The sequence below is a fragment of the Conger conger genome, chromosome 8 (genome assembly GCF_963514075.1).
Source record: "Conger conger chromosome 8, fConCon1.1, whole genome shotgun sequence".
NCBI lineage: Eukaryota > Metazoa > Chordata > Actinopteri > Anguilliformes > Congridae > Conger > Conger conger.
Window position 1 is genome coordinate 31,884,737 of NC_083767.1, and position 19,991 is coordinate 31,904,727.

Here is a 19,991-nt window from a genome sequence, read left to right on the forward strand (position 1 = left end):
CACTTCAGAGAAGCCTGTTTCTCTTTTCAACTATTTACGATTACTTGGTATTTATCAACATACACACGTGGACACGAAAAAAGGCTGTGTCTACATGTCTTTCATGAATCTGCAGAAAGTTGTTTGTTCGTTTCTGATCCCACATACATTTGCACATGGATTCCTGAAGAGATTGATAAATGAGGCCCAATGTTGGTTTACTTGGGATTTTTTAAAGCCTGTGTTGTGGCTTGTTTGGTCAATCTATTGTGAAGCCTAGAAGACATAGGATTCCATCCCTTTATTAGGAAATGTGTTTAAATAGCTGCCTATACATTTACTAAACATTTATTTTCAAATGTTAATTTGGAAATGTTTATTTAAAAAGCAGATGAGATGTTTATCATCTACTGTATGTGATGACTGTGTTGCTTTTCAAATTTGCTTCGGTGCACATGCTGACTGTTCATAAACATACAACTATCGGTAGCTTAGCACATGCACTCACTGAGAACTTTATTAGGAACATTTGTACTTTATTACATCTACTTATTCGTTGATTATCTAATCAGCCAATTGTTTGGCAATGCATACAATCATGTAGATATGGGTCAGGAGCTTCAGTTAATGTAATCAACCATCAGTATGGGGGAAAAATGTGATCTAAGTGACTTTGACCGTGGAATGATTGTTGGTGGCAGACTTGGTTGGTGGGATTTTTACACACACTAGTCTCTAGAGTTTGCAAAGAATGGTGCAAAAAACTAAAAATAAATCCAGTGAGCAGCAGTTCTGCAGACAGAAACACCTTGTTGATGAGAGATGTCAGAGGAGAATGGCCAGACTGGTCAAAGCTGACAGGAAGGTGACAGTAATGCAAATAACCACACATTAGAACAGTGGTATGCAGAAGAGCATCTCTGAACACACAACACATCATAACTCTAAGTGGATAGGCTACAGCAGTAGAAGTCTAAAAAATAAGTTTAATAAATACCTAATAAAGTGCTCACTGAATGTATGTATAGTCTGTATCATCTTATATGCTGCTATGGTGCAAATATTACCATTATGTTCCACACTGTATTTCTGTGAAAGCAGTGCACCAGGCATGGAGACATTTGGCATGAGGATGCTACTAGTCATACATGCAATAATCCACCAGTAGGGGTGCTGAAATGAAGCAAGCTCTGTGCGGCAAACATGTCTGGCCTGAAACATACCCTACGTAATTAGGTGAACGCAGTCACTTTGAGCTATACAAAATTTATTTAATGCATCGTTGCATTCTAAATGGTTCTCCAGAAATTCTCAACACAACCTGAACTGCAGTGTCAAATGCCGCAGTGAATGGCACTATAGCAATAACCGGATGACAGCATCTTCCATTTGCACTCCCACTTAGTCCCTCCTGGATCGCCCCTTGAGGACTCTGGGTTTATTAACTCCACATTAAGTATGTACAACCGGGCCATGTGTTTGCAATGCGTGGGATTGGTCTTGTCATTTGCATTCACTTACTTATGTAGGGTATGTTTCAGGACTAATTTCAGCCTTAGACCTGGGTTGAGCAGGTGTGTGGTGAAAAGGCAAATGCCGGACTTGTCTGACCAGAAAATTGCAATAAGCTACACCAAAATTCCAAAGTTCTGGCCGAGCAGTGGCTCCACATCTACGCATCTAGTCCCAAAATATATTTCAATATGAACATTTTTATAGTCCTGAATTTATAAATATTAAATAAAATAAAAACATATAGTTTATTGAGTTTATTAAGTTTATTGAAAGTGTAAGGTTATTGACAATAAAAATACATTGTACATGTAGGATTGCTTCAAAATAATATTTAATGGGTACAACTCTTGTATGTTTTATATGAAACAGAAAGTTGTGTGCCTGGTAAAGCAGATATGCAAGTGAAAAGTGTGATGATAACAGTGGAAAGCAGATATAATCAGAGCCATGGCTGTATAATGCTGTGCATACGGAGGGAAGAAATGTATGTTATATCAAGAAAGTCTCATTAAACTGTAATTTGACATCCAAAAGAGATTTATGCTCATTGTTTCACTCTCTTGAAGGCAAATGCTGCTGGATGAGAACCTACAAGAGGAAGAGGAAGAGAGATTGAAATTCTATTCTATACTATTATTAAAAATGGAACAAAATTATATAATCACTACATTAAAGCATGACCTATTCATTAAATAAAAACTTACAATTTCTCTTAAATGTGTGGGAAAATGTGTGCCAAATCTTTTTTAGTAAAACTATAAAACATGTCTTAAACCATATGTTTGCGGCTTGCAATACAATAAGCTGCACATGAATTAGATTTGCACTGTACCATTGATAAATGCCCTTAGCTTCTGTTTTTTTTAGGTTTTATTATTTTTAAGTTGAAATTGTACTTCCCTCTAGGGTCTTTCAGCGAACTTATCCCTGGTTATGGGTATGCACTTTGTTGTACGTCGCTCTGGATAAGAGCGTCTGCCAAATTCCAATAATGTAATGTAATGTAAGAGAGAAGGCTACATTGTGAAGGGGACATAGAGCAATCAATTCCAATATGGAGGCATGGTCATGTTACCCGAGTCTTTGTGGATTTCAGAGCTGCTCGAGCCCGACAGGCAAGGAAGATCAAAACTGGACAGACGCAGAGAGACAAAATGAGCAGCACACTCTCTGCAGTCAGAACTTGCCCCTGAGAGAGAATGAGAGCAAGAATGAGAGCGAGAGAGATGGGTTCAGAGAGGGGGAAGAAAAGAGTAGGAATGATAGGATGAAAAAAGGGAGAGAGGAAAAATGTAGGGAGGGTAAATTCTTTTCAGTCTGCCATTACCTGAAAGATACAGAAATACTTATTTTGAGCCTTTACTATGTATGAACTCACGGTTAGAGCTTTCTCTTCATCTGCTGAGAAATATAACCGTGGGTGCAATGCCAGTCTGGAGCACATGGAGACAAAAATCCCCAGCAAGGTGACCACATACATGGACAAGCACACTGTTACCTGCAGAAAGAGAAAGGAGAAAGCAGCAAAGAGACCTTTTCAGAGTAGGGCTGCACAATATATGTGATCTGCAATGACATTTTTGAATATTGTGATGATGATATGACTTGTGATAAATAAACAAATATTGAAGTGTGGACAGTTTTAATGTATTTCTGCTTTAGGCACACTACTAACATAGACCCCAGACAATGAATAGCCTGTGCCCACTAAAAAAACCCCCACATTATTTTCAAACATGTTTTATTGAACAAATTGCACATGAACAGCCAATCAATTTAACAGAACATAACTTAAATAAATAATCGCAGTTCAAGCAGTCTTTTGCGATGTTTCTCACAAGTTCATATCTCGACAACAATAAATATACGATGTATCCTGCATCCCGATGTATCCCGAAGTTGAGAGTGCATAAACCCTTTAAGGAGAAAGATATATATATGTATGTATAAATATTTGCTTACAAAATCACTGGTACATATAGTTACATGTAAATGTATTAAGTAGAAATGCACTTGAAACTGCAGTAAAGTTTCGAAATAGACAATAGACATCAAGTTCACAAAATAAAGCATTACCATTTTTTTTGAAGGATGACCTTCTGTATAGATGGACAGATTTCCTGAAATGACAAACTGACAATAGATGTGTAATTTTATCTGATTATTGTAATATCCCCTCCACCCCCCGCCCCCCCCACACACACACACACATATGTGCAGTCCATATGTGTTTAGACAGTGACACATTTTTTGTTGTTTAGGCTCTGTACTCCAGCACATTGAAATGCCTATGTAAAAGTGCAGATTTTTAGCTTTAATTTGAGGGTTATTACATCCATATTGAACAGTGTAGGAATTGTTTTGAGTTGATTCTATGAGTGCCATCTGCATTTGGAGTCAGTTATTGTTGTCTCTCAACATGGAGACCAACTAAGTGTAAATGCCAGTAAAGCAGGCATCATTAAAGGCAGTGATATCATTTGACTCAAAAGATTCTAAATTCTTCATTTAAGCAAATTAAAACATTTTCTTCAAAGACTGGGTTTGAGTTTGAAAAACCCCTGTACATGTGTAGAAAGGTTCAGGGGACGCATACCAGGGCTCCTAGCCAGAAAGGGACGTACAGCAAAGCAGAGCTGTCGCCTACTGTGGCCAATGGAATCCCCAAGAGCAGCTCTCCACAGCCAAGGAACAGCACTGCAATCTGGGACAGGAAGATCTTATCAGTAAAATAGGTTCTCCATGTAAGATCCTTGCGTTGTTGTTGCTTATGATGATGATGATGATGATGATGATGATGATGATGATAACGATGACAATGATAATAATGATCAGCATCATGCCTATAATTTCTCCATAGCAAGGATCATCATAACTGCATCCATACAGTGGGGTGCAAAAAAATGGGCACCCCTGGTTTAAATGACTGTTACAATGCAATCTGATCGAAAGCAAAGCATTCTTTTCACACACCATTCAGAAACAATAACCAGCTTCACAGAGTTTCTTGCACCAAGTGTTAAGCGGTTGCCCGTTCCCAACATTTTCTTCAACCAAAGCCCATCTCCATTTATTTTCACCCACGATTAGGCTTGTGTCGAGTGTACTTTCAATTTTGTGCACAGCACAAAGACTGACATTGTGACTGATGGACTTACAGTAGCTCCCTACTCATTTGATTAAAAAACTGCCTTACTCGCAAACCATTGGTAATTTGGTGAATAAATAGTTGCAAGACTGAACGGGATTCGATAGGACGCATCCAGAACAAAACAAAGACATGTGGGATTGCGTTATGACATTAACGTTTTAAGACCTTGTGTTACATGTTACAAAATAAGGGATGTTAACGTTGATATATTACATGGAATTAAATTTCTCCTGTATATACTACAATTTTAGGGGGGAAAGTTATGTATTATCTTCACCTGGACGGGGAGTGGTTGTTGGGAGAGAACTGTGTTCTCTTTTATTATTTTTTTTAAATAATTATATTTCCCCTACCTAGCATGGACTTGAAGCGCACATAAGGCACATATTATAACATGAGACAAGAGTTCAGAATTTAAACTTTTATTCCTTGGTATTTACATCTTTGGTATCTGACCAGCTGATTTTAGTATTGGATGCATATTTAAGTAAATTAAAGTAAATATATAATATTTGGTAGCATATCCCTTGCTTGCAATAACTGCATCAAGCCTGTGACCCATTGACATCACCAAACTGTTGCATTTTTCTTTGTGATGCTTTTCCAGGCTTTTACTGCAGCCTCTTTCAGTTGTTGTTTGTTTCAGGGGGGTTTTCCCTTCATTCTCCTTTTAAGGAGGTGAAATGCATGCTCAGTTGGGTTAAGGTCTGGCGATTGTCTTGGCCAGTCGAAAACCTTGCATGTTTCTTCCTAATAAAAAGTCCTTTGTTATGTTGGCAGTGTCTTGAGTCATTATCTTGCTGCATGATGAAGTTCCTCCCAGCAGCAGGATGAATTTAGAAGTCTACAAAAAAATTATCTCTGCCAACTTACGGAGATATTCATCCAAACTAATTGGGAGGAACTTCAAGAGGAAACACCCCCCGAAACAAATAACAACTGAAAGAAGCTGCCGTAAAAGCCAGGAAAAGCATCACAAAAGAAGAATGCAACAGTTTGGTGATGTCAATGGGTTGCAGGCTTGATGCTTGTTATAACTGCAAGGGATATGCTACCAAATATTAATTGTTATTCACTTTCATTTACTTAAATACTCACTGGTACAGTACTTTTGCTCACCTATAAATTGGGTGGTCTGACATCAAAGGTGCTATGTTCTAAGAGGTTTACCAAATCAAGGTGTAAATACCAGGAAATAAAAGCTGAAATTCTGGATCAAGATTAAAACAAAAAAAGGCTTGGAATATTTCACTTTATGTGTAATGAATTTAGAATATATGAAGGTTTCACTTTTTGAATTAAATTCCGGGTAGACATTTTGTGAAAACAGGCCTTTAAATGAGTGCCCATTTTGAGTGTTGAAGCTGTATAACTCCATCAGTACACACTCACACAATTAGTCAAGATATTCTTTTAACCCAAAAAAAGAATGTCCATAACATTTTCATAGCGAACAGGAAACATATGAGTGTGTGACATCTAGCCTCCAGAAAATAAAATATATGATAGTTTATATACTACGAATTGCTTGCTTTGTTATTTATTTAGCCCAATACAGTAATAAAATCATATACATTGAAAATCAGAAAGATGCTAGGGCTCTTAGACATGTGCATGGAAAGTAAGACATTTATATATCAAAATGAATTGCACAAAAGACAGGCATAGACTGAACCATCCATCCATCCATTATCTTAACCCGCTTATCCTGCATACATTAGATGAAAGGCAGGAATACACCCTGGACAGATCGGCAGTCCATTGCAGGGCACACACACCATTCACTCACAAACTCATACCCACAGGCAATTTAGACTCTCCAATCAGCCTAACCTGCATGTCTTTGGACTGTGGGAGGAAACCCATGCAAACACGGGGAGAACATGCAAACTTCACACAGAGGCCCTGGGCCGACCAGGATTCGAACCCAGGACCTCATTGATGTGAGGATAGACTGAACCATTCAAAACAAATCTCTTTAAATATAAAGTATTCATCGAATATATAATAAAAAATCAAGAATATACAGCATTCAACTCAACCCAACTGCTACTACCATGTTATTTTTTCATAGTGGTTTTATTCATTTTTTCCTATGTATCTTTATTGATCGTTTCTTTGACTTTGTGTGGATTCTTGTTTGATTACAAGCGGAACCCATATTACGGCTATTACATATTGCAATATAATGTATCATATAGGCTACGATAATATGCTATCAAACGAAGATTGTTGCTCAGTTAAAAAATGTGCACTGTGCTGCCCTTAAAGCTGAATCATTGGCAGCCAGCTAAACCCTTCCCTCCATCAAGACTCTGAAGACAGGCGATCTTTAGTCCACAGGTTTATTGATGAAAAGAACAGGGTGAAACTGTGAATAAACCAGCATAATAATGCTTATGACTACGTGCACATTACTGTAAATAAATCCTAGACTAATGTTACATTCTCTTTTTACTTATTTACCATTGTGTCTTATAATCACGTGCTTGTATTTTAACAATAAATCATAAACCATAGCCATGTATCATGTATTCGTTACTTTACAGTTTTTAACTATCTTAATTACTATTTATACTCTCATGAAATCACTTATTTATTCATTACCGTAGAAGTCATGAATTCAGAGCCCAATAAAGCACTAGCTAGTATAGAATGAGCTAGCACAAACTTGTGGCTAAACTAGCAAGATAGCTACTGTAGCTAACATCACATAAAAATTAACACAAAACGACTCAATGGTCACAAATAATGCATTCTGAATGTAGAAGACATATCAAGCTACAGTTACCTACCAACAATGCAACAAAGGGGGCAAAATATTTGCAGGATGTTCGCTGGATACTGAGCAGATCCAATGCGGATATTCTCCATGCCACAAAACTTACTTCCTCACTAAATGGCTATGGGAAGTCACATGACTTCACTGTTACTGCTCTCAGCGCTAACCACTAGATGGAGCCAAACACATGTAATTAAAGCAGATAGCAATACAAGTAAATGAGTAATAATGAACGTAATTGACAAAATACATTTACTAATCAGCACATGCACACTGATTAATTAATTTACTTATTAATCCGTTAGGAAAGTCGTTTGGTAGCATGCAGTCCTCAGTTGAAAACTGTAGCCTATTTGTTGTTGCTGCATCATTTACGTTACTGGGAACACTAAACGCAGAAGTCAAGAAATCAAGAAGTGCGCGGAATCCCCCCAAATCTAATGAACAAGCAAATGATTTTAAAACTTTAAGTAGCTATCCGTCTCCCATTCCCTTGTAGCCTACTTGGATAGCCACTTCTGCAACGATGACGTTGGCACATAATTGATCATTGTCTGTCATTCTCTTCTGAATATCACTGATTTGGAGCTTCTACACTGTGTCTCATGAAACTATTTTGGTTTTATTATTATAATATTCTCACCAATGTGAAGACCAAGTGTAGGCTATGTATGAAACGAGGCATAGGCTACGAAAATACGGGATAAATCAATTGAATCAATGAGGGACACAGCAGGGACAGATCTAGGAGCTGACGAGGTCTGGGGCTTAGCCCAGAGAAAATTTTTGGGGTTGTGTCTAGAAAGTAACCAGTTTTGCGAATCTGTTCAAAAGAGTTCAAAACCCAATGGTGGAATAGCAGCGATAAAGCAACATATTATATATCCATCCATCCATCCATTCATTATCTTAACCCGCTTATCCTGAACAGGGTCGCAGGGAGGCTGGAGCCTATCCCAGCATACATTGGGCGAAAGGCAGGAATACACCCTGGACAGGTCGCCAGTCCATCGCAGGGCACACACACCATTCACTCTCACAGTCATACCCACAGGCAATTTAGACTCTCCAATCAGCCTAACCTGCATGTCTTTGGACTGTGGGAGGAAACTGGAGTACCCGGAGGAAACCCACGCAAACACAAGGAGAACATGCAAACTCCACACAGAGAAGCCCCGGCCGACGGGGATTCAAACCCAGGACCTTCTTGCTGTGGGGCGGCAGTGCTACCCACTGCACCATCCGTGCCGCCCATTATATATATATATATATATATATATATATATATATATATATATATATATATATATATATATATATATATATATATATATATATATATATATATATATATATATATAAAAAATGAAATTAATATATTAATATAATATATTTAAAAAATATATATAAACAGTGGTGTGAAAAATTGTTTGCCCCTTCCTGATTTCTTCTTCCTGATTAAATATTAGTCAAAGACAACACAAGTAAACACAAAATGCAGTTTTTAAATGAAGGTTTTTATTATTAAGGGAGAAAAAAAATCCAAACCTACATGGCCCTGTGTGAAAAAGTGATTGCCCCCTAAACCTAATAACTGGTTGGCCCACCTTTAGCAGCAACAACTGCAATCAAGCGCCCAGTCTCTTTCTTATGGTGGAGTCATGAACACTGACCTTAACTGAGGAAAGTGAGGCCTGCAGTTCTTTGGATGTTGTTGTGGGGTCTTTTGTGACCTCTTGGATGAGTCGTCGCTGCGCTCTTGGGGTAATTTTGGTCGGCCGGCCACTCCTGGGAAGGTTCACCACTGTTCCATGTTTTCGCCATTTGTGGATAATGGCTCTCACTGTGGTTCGCTGGAGTCCCAAAGCTTTAGAAATGGCTTTATAACCTTTTCCAGACTGATAGATCTCAATTACTTTCTTTCTCATTTGTTCCTGAATTTCTTTAGATCTCGGCATGATGTCTAGCTTTTGAGGATCATTTGGTCTACTTCACTTTGTCAGGCAGGTCCTATTTAAGTGATTTCTTGATTGAGAACAGGTATGGCAATAATCAGGCCTGGGTGTGGCTAGAGAAATTGAACTCAGGTTTGATAAACCACAGTTATGTTTTAACAGGGGGGGCAATCACTTTTTCACACAGGGCCATGTAGGTTTGGATTTTTTTTCTCCCATAATAATAAAAACCTTCATTTAAAAATTGTCTTTGACTAATATTTAAATTTGTTTGATGATCTGATACATTTAAGTGTGACAAACATGCAAAAAAATACGTAATCAGGAAGGGGGCAAACACTTTTTCACACCACTGTATATATATATATATTATATATATATATATATGTATATATATGTATATGTATTTTTTATATATTAATTTCATTTTTGTGACACACAGTTTATCAATTATCTAATTATCTAATTGCTTTGTTGAACCCATTTTCAGTGGTACATCAACATAAAAAAGGACAACAGATTAGTTTTGAGCGCAGTTTGTACATTACATCAAAGAGAGAATACGCCATCTCCATCCATTTGTAGTGGTATTTAGAAAGTGGTATTTGCCTTCTAGTATGTTTTATTCAATCACTCAATGATGTGATAACATCCACATAGTCACATTACCAACCCCACTTGGTACAAAGTAGCTTCAATGTAGTTAGCTAGCTACTTTCACTAAGTAACCTTTTGAGGGATAGCTTTGTGTAGCTCAGTTACTTTTCATGAAGAGTAACTAGTAGCTTAGCTAGCTACATTTTTAAAGTAGCTTGCCCAACATTGAGAGTGAGACTAGCTAATTTAGTCTAGTTAGCCTTAGTAAAAGCAGCTAGCTGGCAGACAGACTGACTTTTTTTCTGGCACAAAAAAAGGCTAGCTTGCCAAAGAAGAAAACAGCACAACATGACTAGCTAGGATATTCTCAATCTAAACAGCACATACTATTCTTTTTCATTAATTTTCTCATTTACTTTCTTACCTTGCACGTACAACAAAGTGCATACCCATAACCAGGGATAAGTGCGCTGAAAGACCCGACAGGGAAGTACAATTTCAATTGCTACCCGTACAACAAAGATAAGGACCAGGGCCTATCTTTTTTTTAAACAAACAAATAAACAAACAACAAAGCAAAAGTGACCAAACTTAACTATCCAAATACTGCTTACCTAGCCAACTAAAACTACTGAAACACAAAGTAAATCACAAAGACAAGAATGAAGGTTCACAGGGAGGTAGGGAGGGATGGGGAGAGGTGCTGCTTGAAGAGGTGCGTCTTCAGTTTGCGCTTGAAGGTGGGGAGAGATTCTACAGTTCTGACCTCAACGGAGTTTGTTGAGCGTGAGGTGGAAGTTCGGAGAGGGGGAGGTGCCAAGCGGCCTGTGGAGGCTGAACGAAGAGGTCTGGCAGGGGTGTAGGGTCTGATGATTTTTTGTAGGTAAGCTGGGGAAGACCCCTTAACTGCTTGGAAGGCGAGCATCATGTTTTGAATTTGATGCGAGCCATGACAGGCAGCCAGTGGAGGGAAGTAAGCAGGGGGGTGACGTGTGAGTATTTGGGAAGGTTGAATACCAGACGAGCTGCTGCATTCTAGATAAGTTGCAGGGGTCTGATGGTGGACGCTGGGAGGCCAGCCAAGAGGGAATTGCAGTAGTCCAGGCGGGATCAAGTTCCATAACGATTTCATACAACGGTTACCTGCATTAACGTCAGCTAGCTTTCAAGTTACACCAGACGACACTGACACACACAAGTCATTGTTTTTGTTGTATACGTTTATCAGCCAGGTCTGCCAGGGCTACCACTGATCCAGAATGCTGCAGCCCGTCTGGTATTCAATGTTCCCAGACATTCACATGTTACCCCCCTGCTCAGCAACCTCCACTGGCTGCCTGTTATGGCTCGCATCAAATTTAAAACTTTGGTGCTCACATACCAGGCAGTTAAGGGATCAGCCCCTGTATATATTCCCCCTCGCCACACCTGCACTTCACGCTCAAGACTGCTGTCTGTCCTGGTCCCACGGTGGTGGAATGACCTCCCGGTGGATGTCAGAACGGCAGAGTCTCTGACCTCCTTCAAGCGCAGACTGAAGACTCATCTCTTCAGGCTACACATTTCCCTCCCCACCATGACTAGCCTTAGACTGTAATGCCACTTATGTATAGATTGTATAGATATTGTTACTTGTATAGATATTGTTGTTTTTTATTGGGTGTTTTATTGCTGTACTCAGGGTATTCTACCTGCCAACTGTGGTATGCTAGTTTGGAAGTTGATTGTACTCTTCAAGGGTTCTGATTATCTGTATGTTTACACTAGGACTCGGAACTGTACTGTCCTCTCAGGTCCTCTTCGCACTTATACTTGTGTTTGATCTGCACTTCGTTGTACTTCACTCTGGATAAGAGCGTCTGCTAAATGCCATGTAATGTAATGTAATCAGGACACTGCCAGATAATGTGCAGGTATTGAAATAACATGTCGCTATCATAATAATAATAATAATAATAACTCGAAAAAATTCCAGGGAAATTTTAAGTGTGCTGCTGCTGGTGCCCATCCCTCACACAAACACAGATGTAACCCACAATTTGGTCCTCACAAAAATGGAGAACCTCATCTATACACTTGTGTGTGTGTGTGTGTGTGTGTGTGTATTTGCCCTTATGATAAGTTCATAGGCCACACACACACACACACACACACACACACAGATCTAAAACAAAATTTGGTCCTCACAAAAATAGACATCCTCATCTATACACATGTTCTGGGCAGTTGCTAGGGTGTTCTGGGCAGTTGCTAGGGTGTTCTGGGCGGTTGCTAAGGTGTTCTGGGCGGTTGCTAGGGTGTTCTGGGCGGTTGCTAGGGTGTTCTGGGCAGTATAAGGGTACAATTCCCAAGGTGGCGTTGTCTGGCTAAGTATGGGTTGCTCAACCACACCCACCCTCCTGTTACAGTTAGCACAACCATTAAGACATGGACATAGAAATAAAACAGTTAAAAACCTCGGTATTTTCATATAATGTGGACAGGATGGAGTCAGTCAGTTAGCTAGTTATTTAGTTAATTATTCTTATTAATTACTTAGTTAGACGTGTTAGGCAGAGGCAGAACATACATACAGTTCAACAGCATCACAAACTACAGATAACAAACAACCAAATCAACACCTCTCTAAAATAATAACAACTTTATAGAATATTACACTGCATTAGTTTTGGTAAATATAAATTACAGTGACAGTTCACTAATCAGCTGAGCTTAGTTACCCAGTCAGCTGACTAGTTAGCCAGTCAGCTAGCTAGCTAGTTAGTTAATCAGTCTGCTAACTAGTTAGCCAGTCAGCTAGCTAGTTAGTTCGTCAGTCAGTCAGCTAACTTGTTAGTTTGTTAATCAGTTAGTAATAGTCACTTAGTTAATCAGTTAGTCAGACCGTCAGTTAGTTAAGCTAGCTAGCGCCGAAGCTAACGCTAACTAGCGCGACGAAGCTAACGCAAGCTAGCGCCGAAGCTAACGCAAGCTAGCGCAACGAAGCTAACGAAAGCTAGCACCGAAGCTAACGTCAAACAAATCGCTCTATCTTGAAAACTATAACTCACTTTTTTTTTTTTAATCATTTTGAGTGAACCGAGACTTCAGTGGCGAGATCGATCTATGAGATGTGTCGGTAGGATTTAGAATGCAGGAGTTGTGGCAGTTTAAAAATCGCCATATTTTATTTATTTTACTCTGCAGTTTACCACTCAGATAACATGGGAAGCTAGCCAAGGCTAGCGCTAGCTTCGGCTACTTCCGGTTCTATTCCGGTCACAGGCTGTGAATGCGAGAGAGTGTGCTGGGCTTGTGCATGTTCTGTGTGTGTGTGAGTCTCTGTCGGTTTTTTTTCTGACATGCTCGGGTTTAAACGCTTCTCTTTCCAAAACTATACGTCATATCTCTTAGATATTTGAATGTGAGTGACAGGGTGAAAATATGAACAGTTTGATATATATAATATGTCAAGGTAAAAATTGAAAATTGAAGGAGTAGCGGCAGTTTGTGTGTACAACTTTGTGTAAATGTTTAACTGCGTACAACTTTGTGTAAATGTTTAACTGCTTACGGCCTGAATGCTAGTGGTGAAGCTAACTGGCGCTGGTGCCGAACAAATCCATGTATCTTCAAAAGTATAAGTCAGATCTAATTTATTTTTGTATTTTGAGCGACCCAAGACTTCAATGGCGATTCCGATCTATGAGATGTGTCTGTAGGATTTGAAATGCAGGAGCGGTGACAGTTTATAAATCACCATGTTGTGCCTACTTTACGTGGCAGTTGACGCTTCAGATAACATTGGAGTCAATGAGAGCTGGATCCGGCACTCTCTGCACTTTTGGGCGATTTATTAAAAAACCGTGAGTCCTATCTCAATGGAAGTAACATTGAATGAGAGAGGACAAGTTTCTCTACATTTTGATGTATAAATTGTTGTTGTAGAGTAGAAGCTGTGGGAGTAAGATAAGAATGTCTTGAATATTTTTGATACAATTTAGAAGGGCTGAATGCTAGAGTGGGTGATGTCATCGCAATCTAAAGCCACGCTGAAAATCTGAAAATCTCAAAAATTTCATAAAACATAAACTGTGATTTTGTAAAAACCGTAGAAGATATCAAAAAGTGTCTTCAGACCAACACAGTTCAAAGTCTTGTGACCCGTTTAAACCTTTAATCACGTTTCTGCGACAAAGTATGACGAAGTGGTGTGGCTCCAAAGAGGGGTGGGTTTGATCAATTTGTGAGATTTTTTTTTACGAATTCTCATTCATTCCTATGGGCAAAAATCGGTCGGTTTTTCGGATTTTGGAAGAAAACGAGATGTCGCAGACTTGAGAAAAGTCTTTCCCATCGATTCCCGTCTATTCCGGTCATTTTGATATATATCTTGCTATATCAAAGCTCTGCTTTGTATTGCAATGCGCAGCACACAATAATAATAATACCATTTATTTGTATAGCACCTTTCATACAAGAAAATGCAGCTCAAAGTGCTTTACAGCAGAGAAATTAAATGTCCAGAGTGTTTCACATGAGTCATCATTTGCTTCGCTGGGGTTTGGTGGTCTTGCTGGTATTTCGATCCGTTGCCTAAAAGTTGTGTTCCTGCTCCTTTCCAAATCAAAGGACACTTTAAACTCACTCATTTTATTTTACTTTACTTTGGTAAGCTACTAGAAGCAAGATGCTGATAACGCTAAGTTCGGTTACAAAGTAGATAACGGTGATCTACAAATGCAGAGTAATTTTTAAAAATTCCATTTAGCCTTGCGTTGGCATGGCTGGAACGCAAACTGACGAATAGAAACAATGGACCCGACCTATCCGTTTTATAATGTCGGGTTAACACTAGAAAAGTGCATACTGCCGGGGCACCACCTACCATACAGGAGCGTAATTCCGGGACCCACTTGCAAGTTGCTTACCCGCGTGAGAGAACAAAGCAACACCACTCATATGCCATTTCATTTCAGAACAGCCTTGGATTTATATATATTAAAATTTAAAAAATTCAATAAATAAAAAATTCATAATTCTAAATTACATTCGGTGCTCAAGCCCCAGTAGCCACCCCCTAAGTCCGCAGCATTTCATTTTTCAAAAAGGGATGATCCCGTCTAAGGGACGGATGGCAACTCTACTTGCTGCAGTAGCTATATCTGTTTCGTTACCATCCACGCGTCAGTCCTCGCAGCTTCGTAAGCAGCAACTCTACATCGCGTGGGCTTAATTGTATCAAGCCATTTTTCTAAAAAATCAACTAGCCTACTAGTTAACGTTGCGTGTAAATCAGCGCTACAACCACCTGATTTCACTATTTATTTTACCTGCTTGGTTAAGGTAAGCTAATTAGTAAAATCAGATGGTGTAGCACACGGTTGAAGAAAATGCCTGCAGACACTGCGGCCCGCAGGACGAGGAGTTGAGTAGCGATGGTGTAAGTAATGACCATCTGAATGGTTTTCTAGCTTTCGTCAACGCGATCCATCTGCATTTGGAGTTTTGCTTGTCGACGACTGGGATCAATGAAAAAAGGCGGTTTCTTTTCATAGATCATCCACAAAGCTACTTTTAGTCAGTCTTTCGTGTTAAAGGGATAATTCGTATTTTCAGACTCATGTCCGAGTGAGTTTCAGCAAAAATTTGAAGAATAAATTGCAATCAATGCACTCCTATATCGAGTTTGCATGCCTCACTCTCCGTAAGCCGTTAGCCCAAAACTAGCCAAATAACATTGATTTAACGGGGGCCTATAAAAACAGCACCTGTCAGCTATTTAAAAGAAACAATAAACTAGACTCAAATAGACATGCTGTCATGTGTTTATTTGTTTGCATAAATAGGCTACATATCCTGTAAAGACACCGTGCCAATATAGCAACAACAAAAGTTTTTTTAAGTTGGTTTTGGACCACTTGCCTAAACCAACGGGAAAGATACGTTGCTTGGCTACTCTTGCTGAATGCATTTACTGCAACGACTTCTCAGGATTACCTATGATCGCTGCACCACCAGTTTTAGTCTACCTTTTCCTTCGTCTCACTGTCAACTGATATGCTACAGCTTCAGCGAGTTGCGCTGGCTCTCCTTTAGCCCATGCCCTCTCAATCTGTATATTCGGGCTGAAACATGTAACCCTCAGTATCAGTTGAAAAATGATTCTAGCCTAACCACTCAAAGTTATTTAACCACCGTTTATAGCCAAATTAGAGAGGCTAGAGGCTAAATCGGCCCACACTTAAATCTGCTTACACAGACCACTATTTGACAATTTAACAGTTAGTTAACACAAAGCTGGAACAGGACGGTCAAATGCTTAAAAGAAGGCTGTGACATCTGCCAATAGGCCTAAGTGTTGTTCATATTATAGGCTACATAAAATTAATTTAAATAAATAATATTGTTAATCAAATTCACAAATATGGTAATGACAATGGGCCAAAATTATGTGAAAATGCATAGGTTTTCATCAAATAACATACATTTTCTGAACAAAATAGCCAAGGCTGCCCCCTTCCCAGTGCCACAGCACCTAAGCCCTCTGAAATGCAAGTAAGTAATTTTGTTGTGTTTGTTTTTATATGTCTTAACTAGCTATATACTTACTTGATTGCAATTTGTATTGAATGTGTTTTTAAATAAAGACTTAGAGCTACTGTGTTTGCTGAACTTAGTACTTTACTGAAAAATAGTTTTCCAGCAGTAATGACGAATAGGCCTACACTAATAGTGATTAATGAGGAAACAAGCAGAATATAAGGAGTAAATGAGTAGTTTCTAAAGAGTGATTCAACGGGGATGTGTAGTAAATGAGAAGTAGGCTAATGTGTCGTGACTCAATTAGTGAAAGTCCAGTAGATAGTACACAGTACTGGGTAAACGGGTAATTAGTTAGTCATGGACAAAAGTATTGGCACCCCTGCAATTCTGTCAGATAATGCTCAGTTTCTCCCAGAAAATTGTTGCAATTACAAATGTTTTGGTTTTAATATCTTTATTTGTTTGGCTTGCAATGAAAAAACACAAAAAAGAATAGACAAAAATCCAAATCAGATATAATTTTAAACACCTAAATCAAAAACAAAGCTCTACTTTAGTCTCATCTGTCCACAATGGAGTTTGCCAAAACTTACCTGAGGAAGCCAAAAACCTTTTGGGAGAACGTCTTGTGGACAGATGAGACAAAAGTAGAGCTTTTTGGTAAAGGATATCAACGCAATGTTTACAGAAAACAAAATGAGGCCTTTAAAGAAAAGAACACAGTCCCTACAGTCAAATATGGTGGAGGTTCCAGGATGTTTTGGGGTTGCTTTGCTGCCTCTGGCACTTGACTGTGTGCATGGCATCATGAAATCTGAAGACTACCAAAGAATTTTGGAGCGCAATGTAGGGCCCAGTGTCAGAAAGCTGGGTCTCCGTCACAGGTCATGGGTCTTCCAGCAGGGAAATGACCCAAAGCACACTTCAAAAAGCACTCAGAAATGGTTTGAGGGAAAGCGCTGGAGAGTTCTGAAGTGGCCAGCAATGAGTCCAGATCTGAATCCCATAGAACATCTTTGGAGAGATCTCAAAAAAGCAGTTTGGAGAAGGCACCCTTCAAATCTGAGTGACCTGGAGCAGTTGGCAAAAGAAGAGTGGTCCAAAATTCCAGTAGAGAGGTGTAGGAAACTCATTGATGGTTACAGGAAGCGATTGTTTTCAGTTATTTTTTCTAAAGGCTGTGCTACCAAATATTAAGTTGAGGGTGCCAATACTTTTGTCCGGCCCTTTTTTGATTTAGGTGTAAAATTATATCTGATTTGGATTTTTGTCTATTCTTTTTTGTGTTTTTTCATTGCAAGCCAAACAAATAAAGATATTAAAACCAAAAAATTTGTAATTGCAACAATTTTCTGGGAGAAACTGAGCATTATCTGACAGAATTGCAGGGGTGCCAATACTTTTGTCCATGACTATGTATTATTAATTATTATTATTATTATTATTATTATTATTATTATTATTATTAAAAGCATAAATAAATAACTAGCGACCTACGTTTACTACATGCAACAGCATCAAACAAATAGGGTTAGTGTAGTGATTAGCTATATAGGCTAGTAGTATCGCGGGTCTTACCCCAAGACATTTGGGTTCTCCGTTAAGGAAGCGGTGGAGTGGTTTTTGGTCTCCAACCATCGTTTCACGATTCTTCATCTCGATATCTCCCGTCGTCTCTGTGGGTGGGTCCATCTTCTAAAGTAAATAAATAAACAAATACATACATATTTTTTAAATCACAGTTGTATTTTCCATATGCGCTGTGCTTAACAGGGTCCAGCACAGAAACAAAGACATGCCGTGGTCCAATCATCGTACATGGGGAGAGAAACACGGGAATAATTCAGAACAGCGTGTACCAGAAAATGAGACAGACAAGCCTTGTGAGTCAGTCATCTGAAGGGAGCAAAGTCATAAGTAGACATGAACAAGTAAGTTAGTGAAAAAAATAACCAGACAGAAGAACACACGGTGGTTATAAACGATGTTGATCAGGGACACACAGCCATGCTGAGAAGTGTGCGTTGAAAGGGCAAACAACATATAGCTGGTATATAGGCTATATTGAAAGCAATAACATACAAAAAGGAAAAGGAGAACATAATGTCACCCACCCTTTTCTGTTCAGTGCGATTTCTTTCTGTTGAAATTGGAGTTGGAAAATAAAGCTGAAAAACAAGCAGGGTGGAGAAAGAGAGGGGGGTGCGAATGTTTTGAGGGACGGGGGTGGAAGATGGAAGAGCCCCGATGGGGATGCAACTTTTTCTTAAAGAGAAAGTAAGAGAGGTTTAATTTCAGTGATACGAACCATTCTTTGCATCCAAAACCCGTGGCGTCGGCTCGTCTAATCCAAATAGAGAATAACGATTTACACCAATCCGCTCTACTCGATCATTTTTGATAGATATTTTTGCCTCTTGTATGTTGTGAAACCAAGGAGTGACGAATACGGAACGTTCAGAAATGTGTTAGCAGCTTGGTACGCTGATGCATTTTAAGCATTTAAAAATTAGGATAACGTAGGTTAAACGTTTACTGAATAATCAAGTCGACTTTTAAATCTCCAGAGAGTGTGCCATCCTGGAAATAGCTCACTTTAAAAGCATTTGGCAGACTGTCTTTTATGCTCTATTTGAAATAACTCACTTTAAAAGCATTAGGCAAACTGTCTTTTATGGTTTATTTATTTCAATACAGCCCTATTGGGACTGGGAAGCGATCCAAGTCGATGCATCTTTCTCTAACATCGCAGCCTACATACGTCATAATTATCTTTTTAAGGCAATTGTCAAACCAAGAATAGAGCATCACCGCCATCTGAGTGTAGGCTACTATATTGCTTCTCTTCTTATTTATTTCTTAAACTCACAATCTTTACCATATATCAAATTCCTTGACTAAACCTGAAACCTTTTCTCCAATATTCCCTGAATTTCATCTCCCTTCACATCAGATACAGTATACCAAAAGTCTCTCTAGTTGCGTCTACCACAATTCTAATCCCCAATTCTGATTTTGTTTCCATCTTACTAACACAGTTCATAACTATTGCAATAAAAGCTACATATCTCGAAATGTACAGTTTGTGTCATATCAACCTTGTCCTTTCCCCCCGTCCCAATCACGCGGTCAATGAATAACTACTATTTGAATAACTATTTTCAGTGAATGAATCACACCTTCAATGAATCATTGAATCACACTTTTATTTACATTACATTACATTACATTACATTATTGGCATTTGGCAGACGCTCTTATCCAGAGCGACGTACAACAAAGTGCATACCCATAACCAGGGATAAGTTCGCTGAAAGACCCTAGAGGTAAGTACAATTTCAACTGCTACCTGTACAACAAAGATAAGGACAAGGGCCATTTTTTTTTTTTTTTTTTTTTTTTTTTTTTTTTGAACAAACAAACAAACAGAGCAAAAGTCACCAAAGTTAACTATCCAAACACTGCTTACCTAGCCAACTAAAATACT

The 19,991-nt window shown here is 38.8% G+C and overlaps 1 protein-coding gene across 5 annotated transcripts; it reads right to left on the bottom strand.

The window, feature by feature from the left end:
* Positions 1 to 1,738: 1,738 nt before the first annotated feature.
* On the bottom strand, positions 1,739 to 18,930 carry si:ch1073-291c23.2 (uncharacterized protein LOC799862 homolog). Of its 5 annotated transcripts, XM_061252726.1 has the most exons (8): positions 18,813 to 18,870; positions 18,619 to 18,672; positions 18,083 to 18,199; positions 4,091 to 4,198; positions 3,571 to 3,627; positions 2,873 to 2,992; positions 2,570 to 2,683; positions 1,739 to 2,082 (listed from the first exon to the last, which is right to left on the bottom strand). In XM_061252726.1, the coding sequence occupies exons 1-8, from the start codon at positions 18,822 to 18,824 to the stop codon at positions 2,047 to 2,049; spliced, it is 618 nt and encodes a 205-aa protein (XP_061108710.1). In that variant the 5' UTR covers positions 18,825 to 18,870; the 3' UTR covers positions 1,739 to 2,046. The 5 variants fall into 5 exon arrangements, with proteins under 5 accessions (XP_061108710.1, XP_061108712.1, XP_061108714.1 ...); XM_061252728.1 differs by lacking the exon at positions 18,619 to 18,672 and having other exon boundaries at positions 18,813 to 18,930; XM_061252730.1 differs by lacking the exon at positions 18,813 to 18,870 and having other exon boundaries at positions 18,083 to 18,196; positions 18,619 to 18,731.
* Positions 18,931 to 19,991: the final 1,061 nt, after the last annotated feature.

Excerpts from the sequence above, each read along its gene's own strand:
- si:ch1073-291c23.2 (XM_061252726.1), bottom strand. Across the intron at positions 18,200-18,618 it reads ATCGCACTGAACAGAAAAGG|AAGATGGACCCACCCACAGA; the intron begins GTGGGTGACATT and ends TATTTACTTTAG. Across the intron at positions 2,083-2,569 it reads TGAAATCCACAAAGACTCGG|GTTCTCATCCAGCAGCATTT; the intron begins GTAACATGACCA and ends TTCCTCTTGTAG.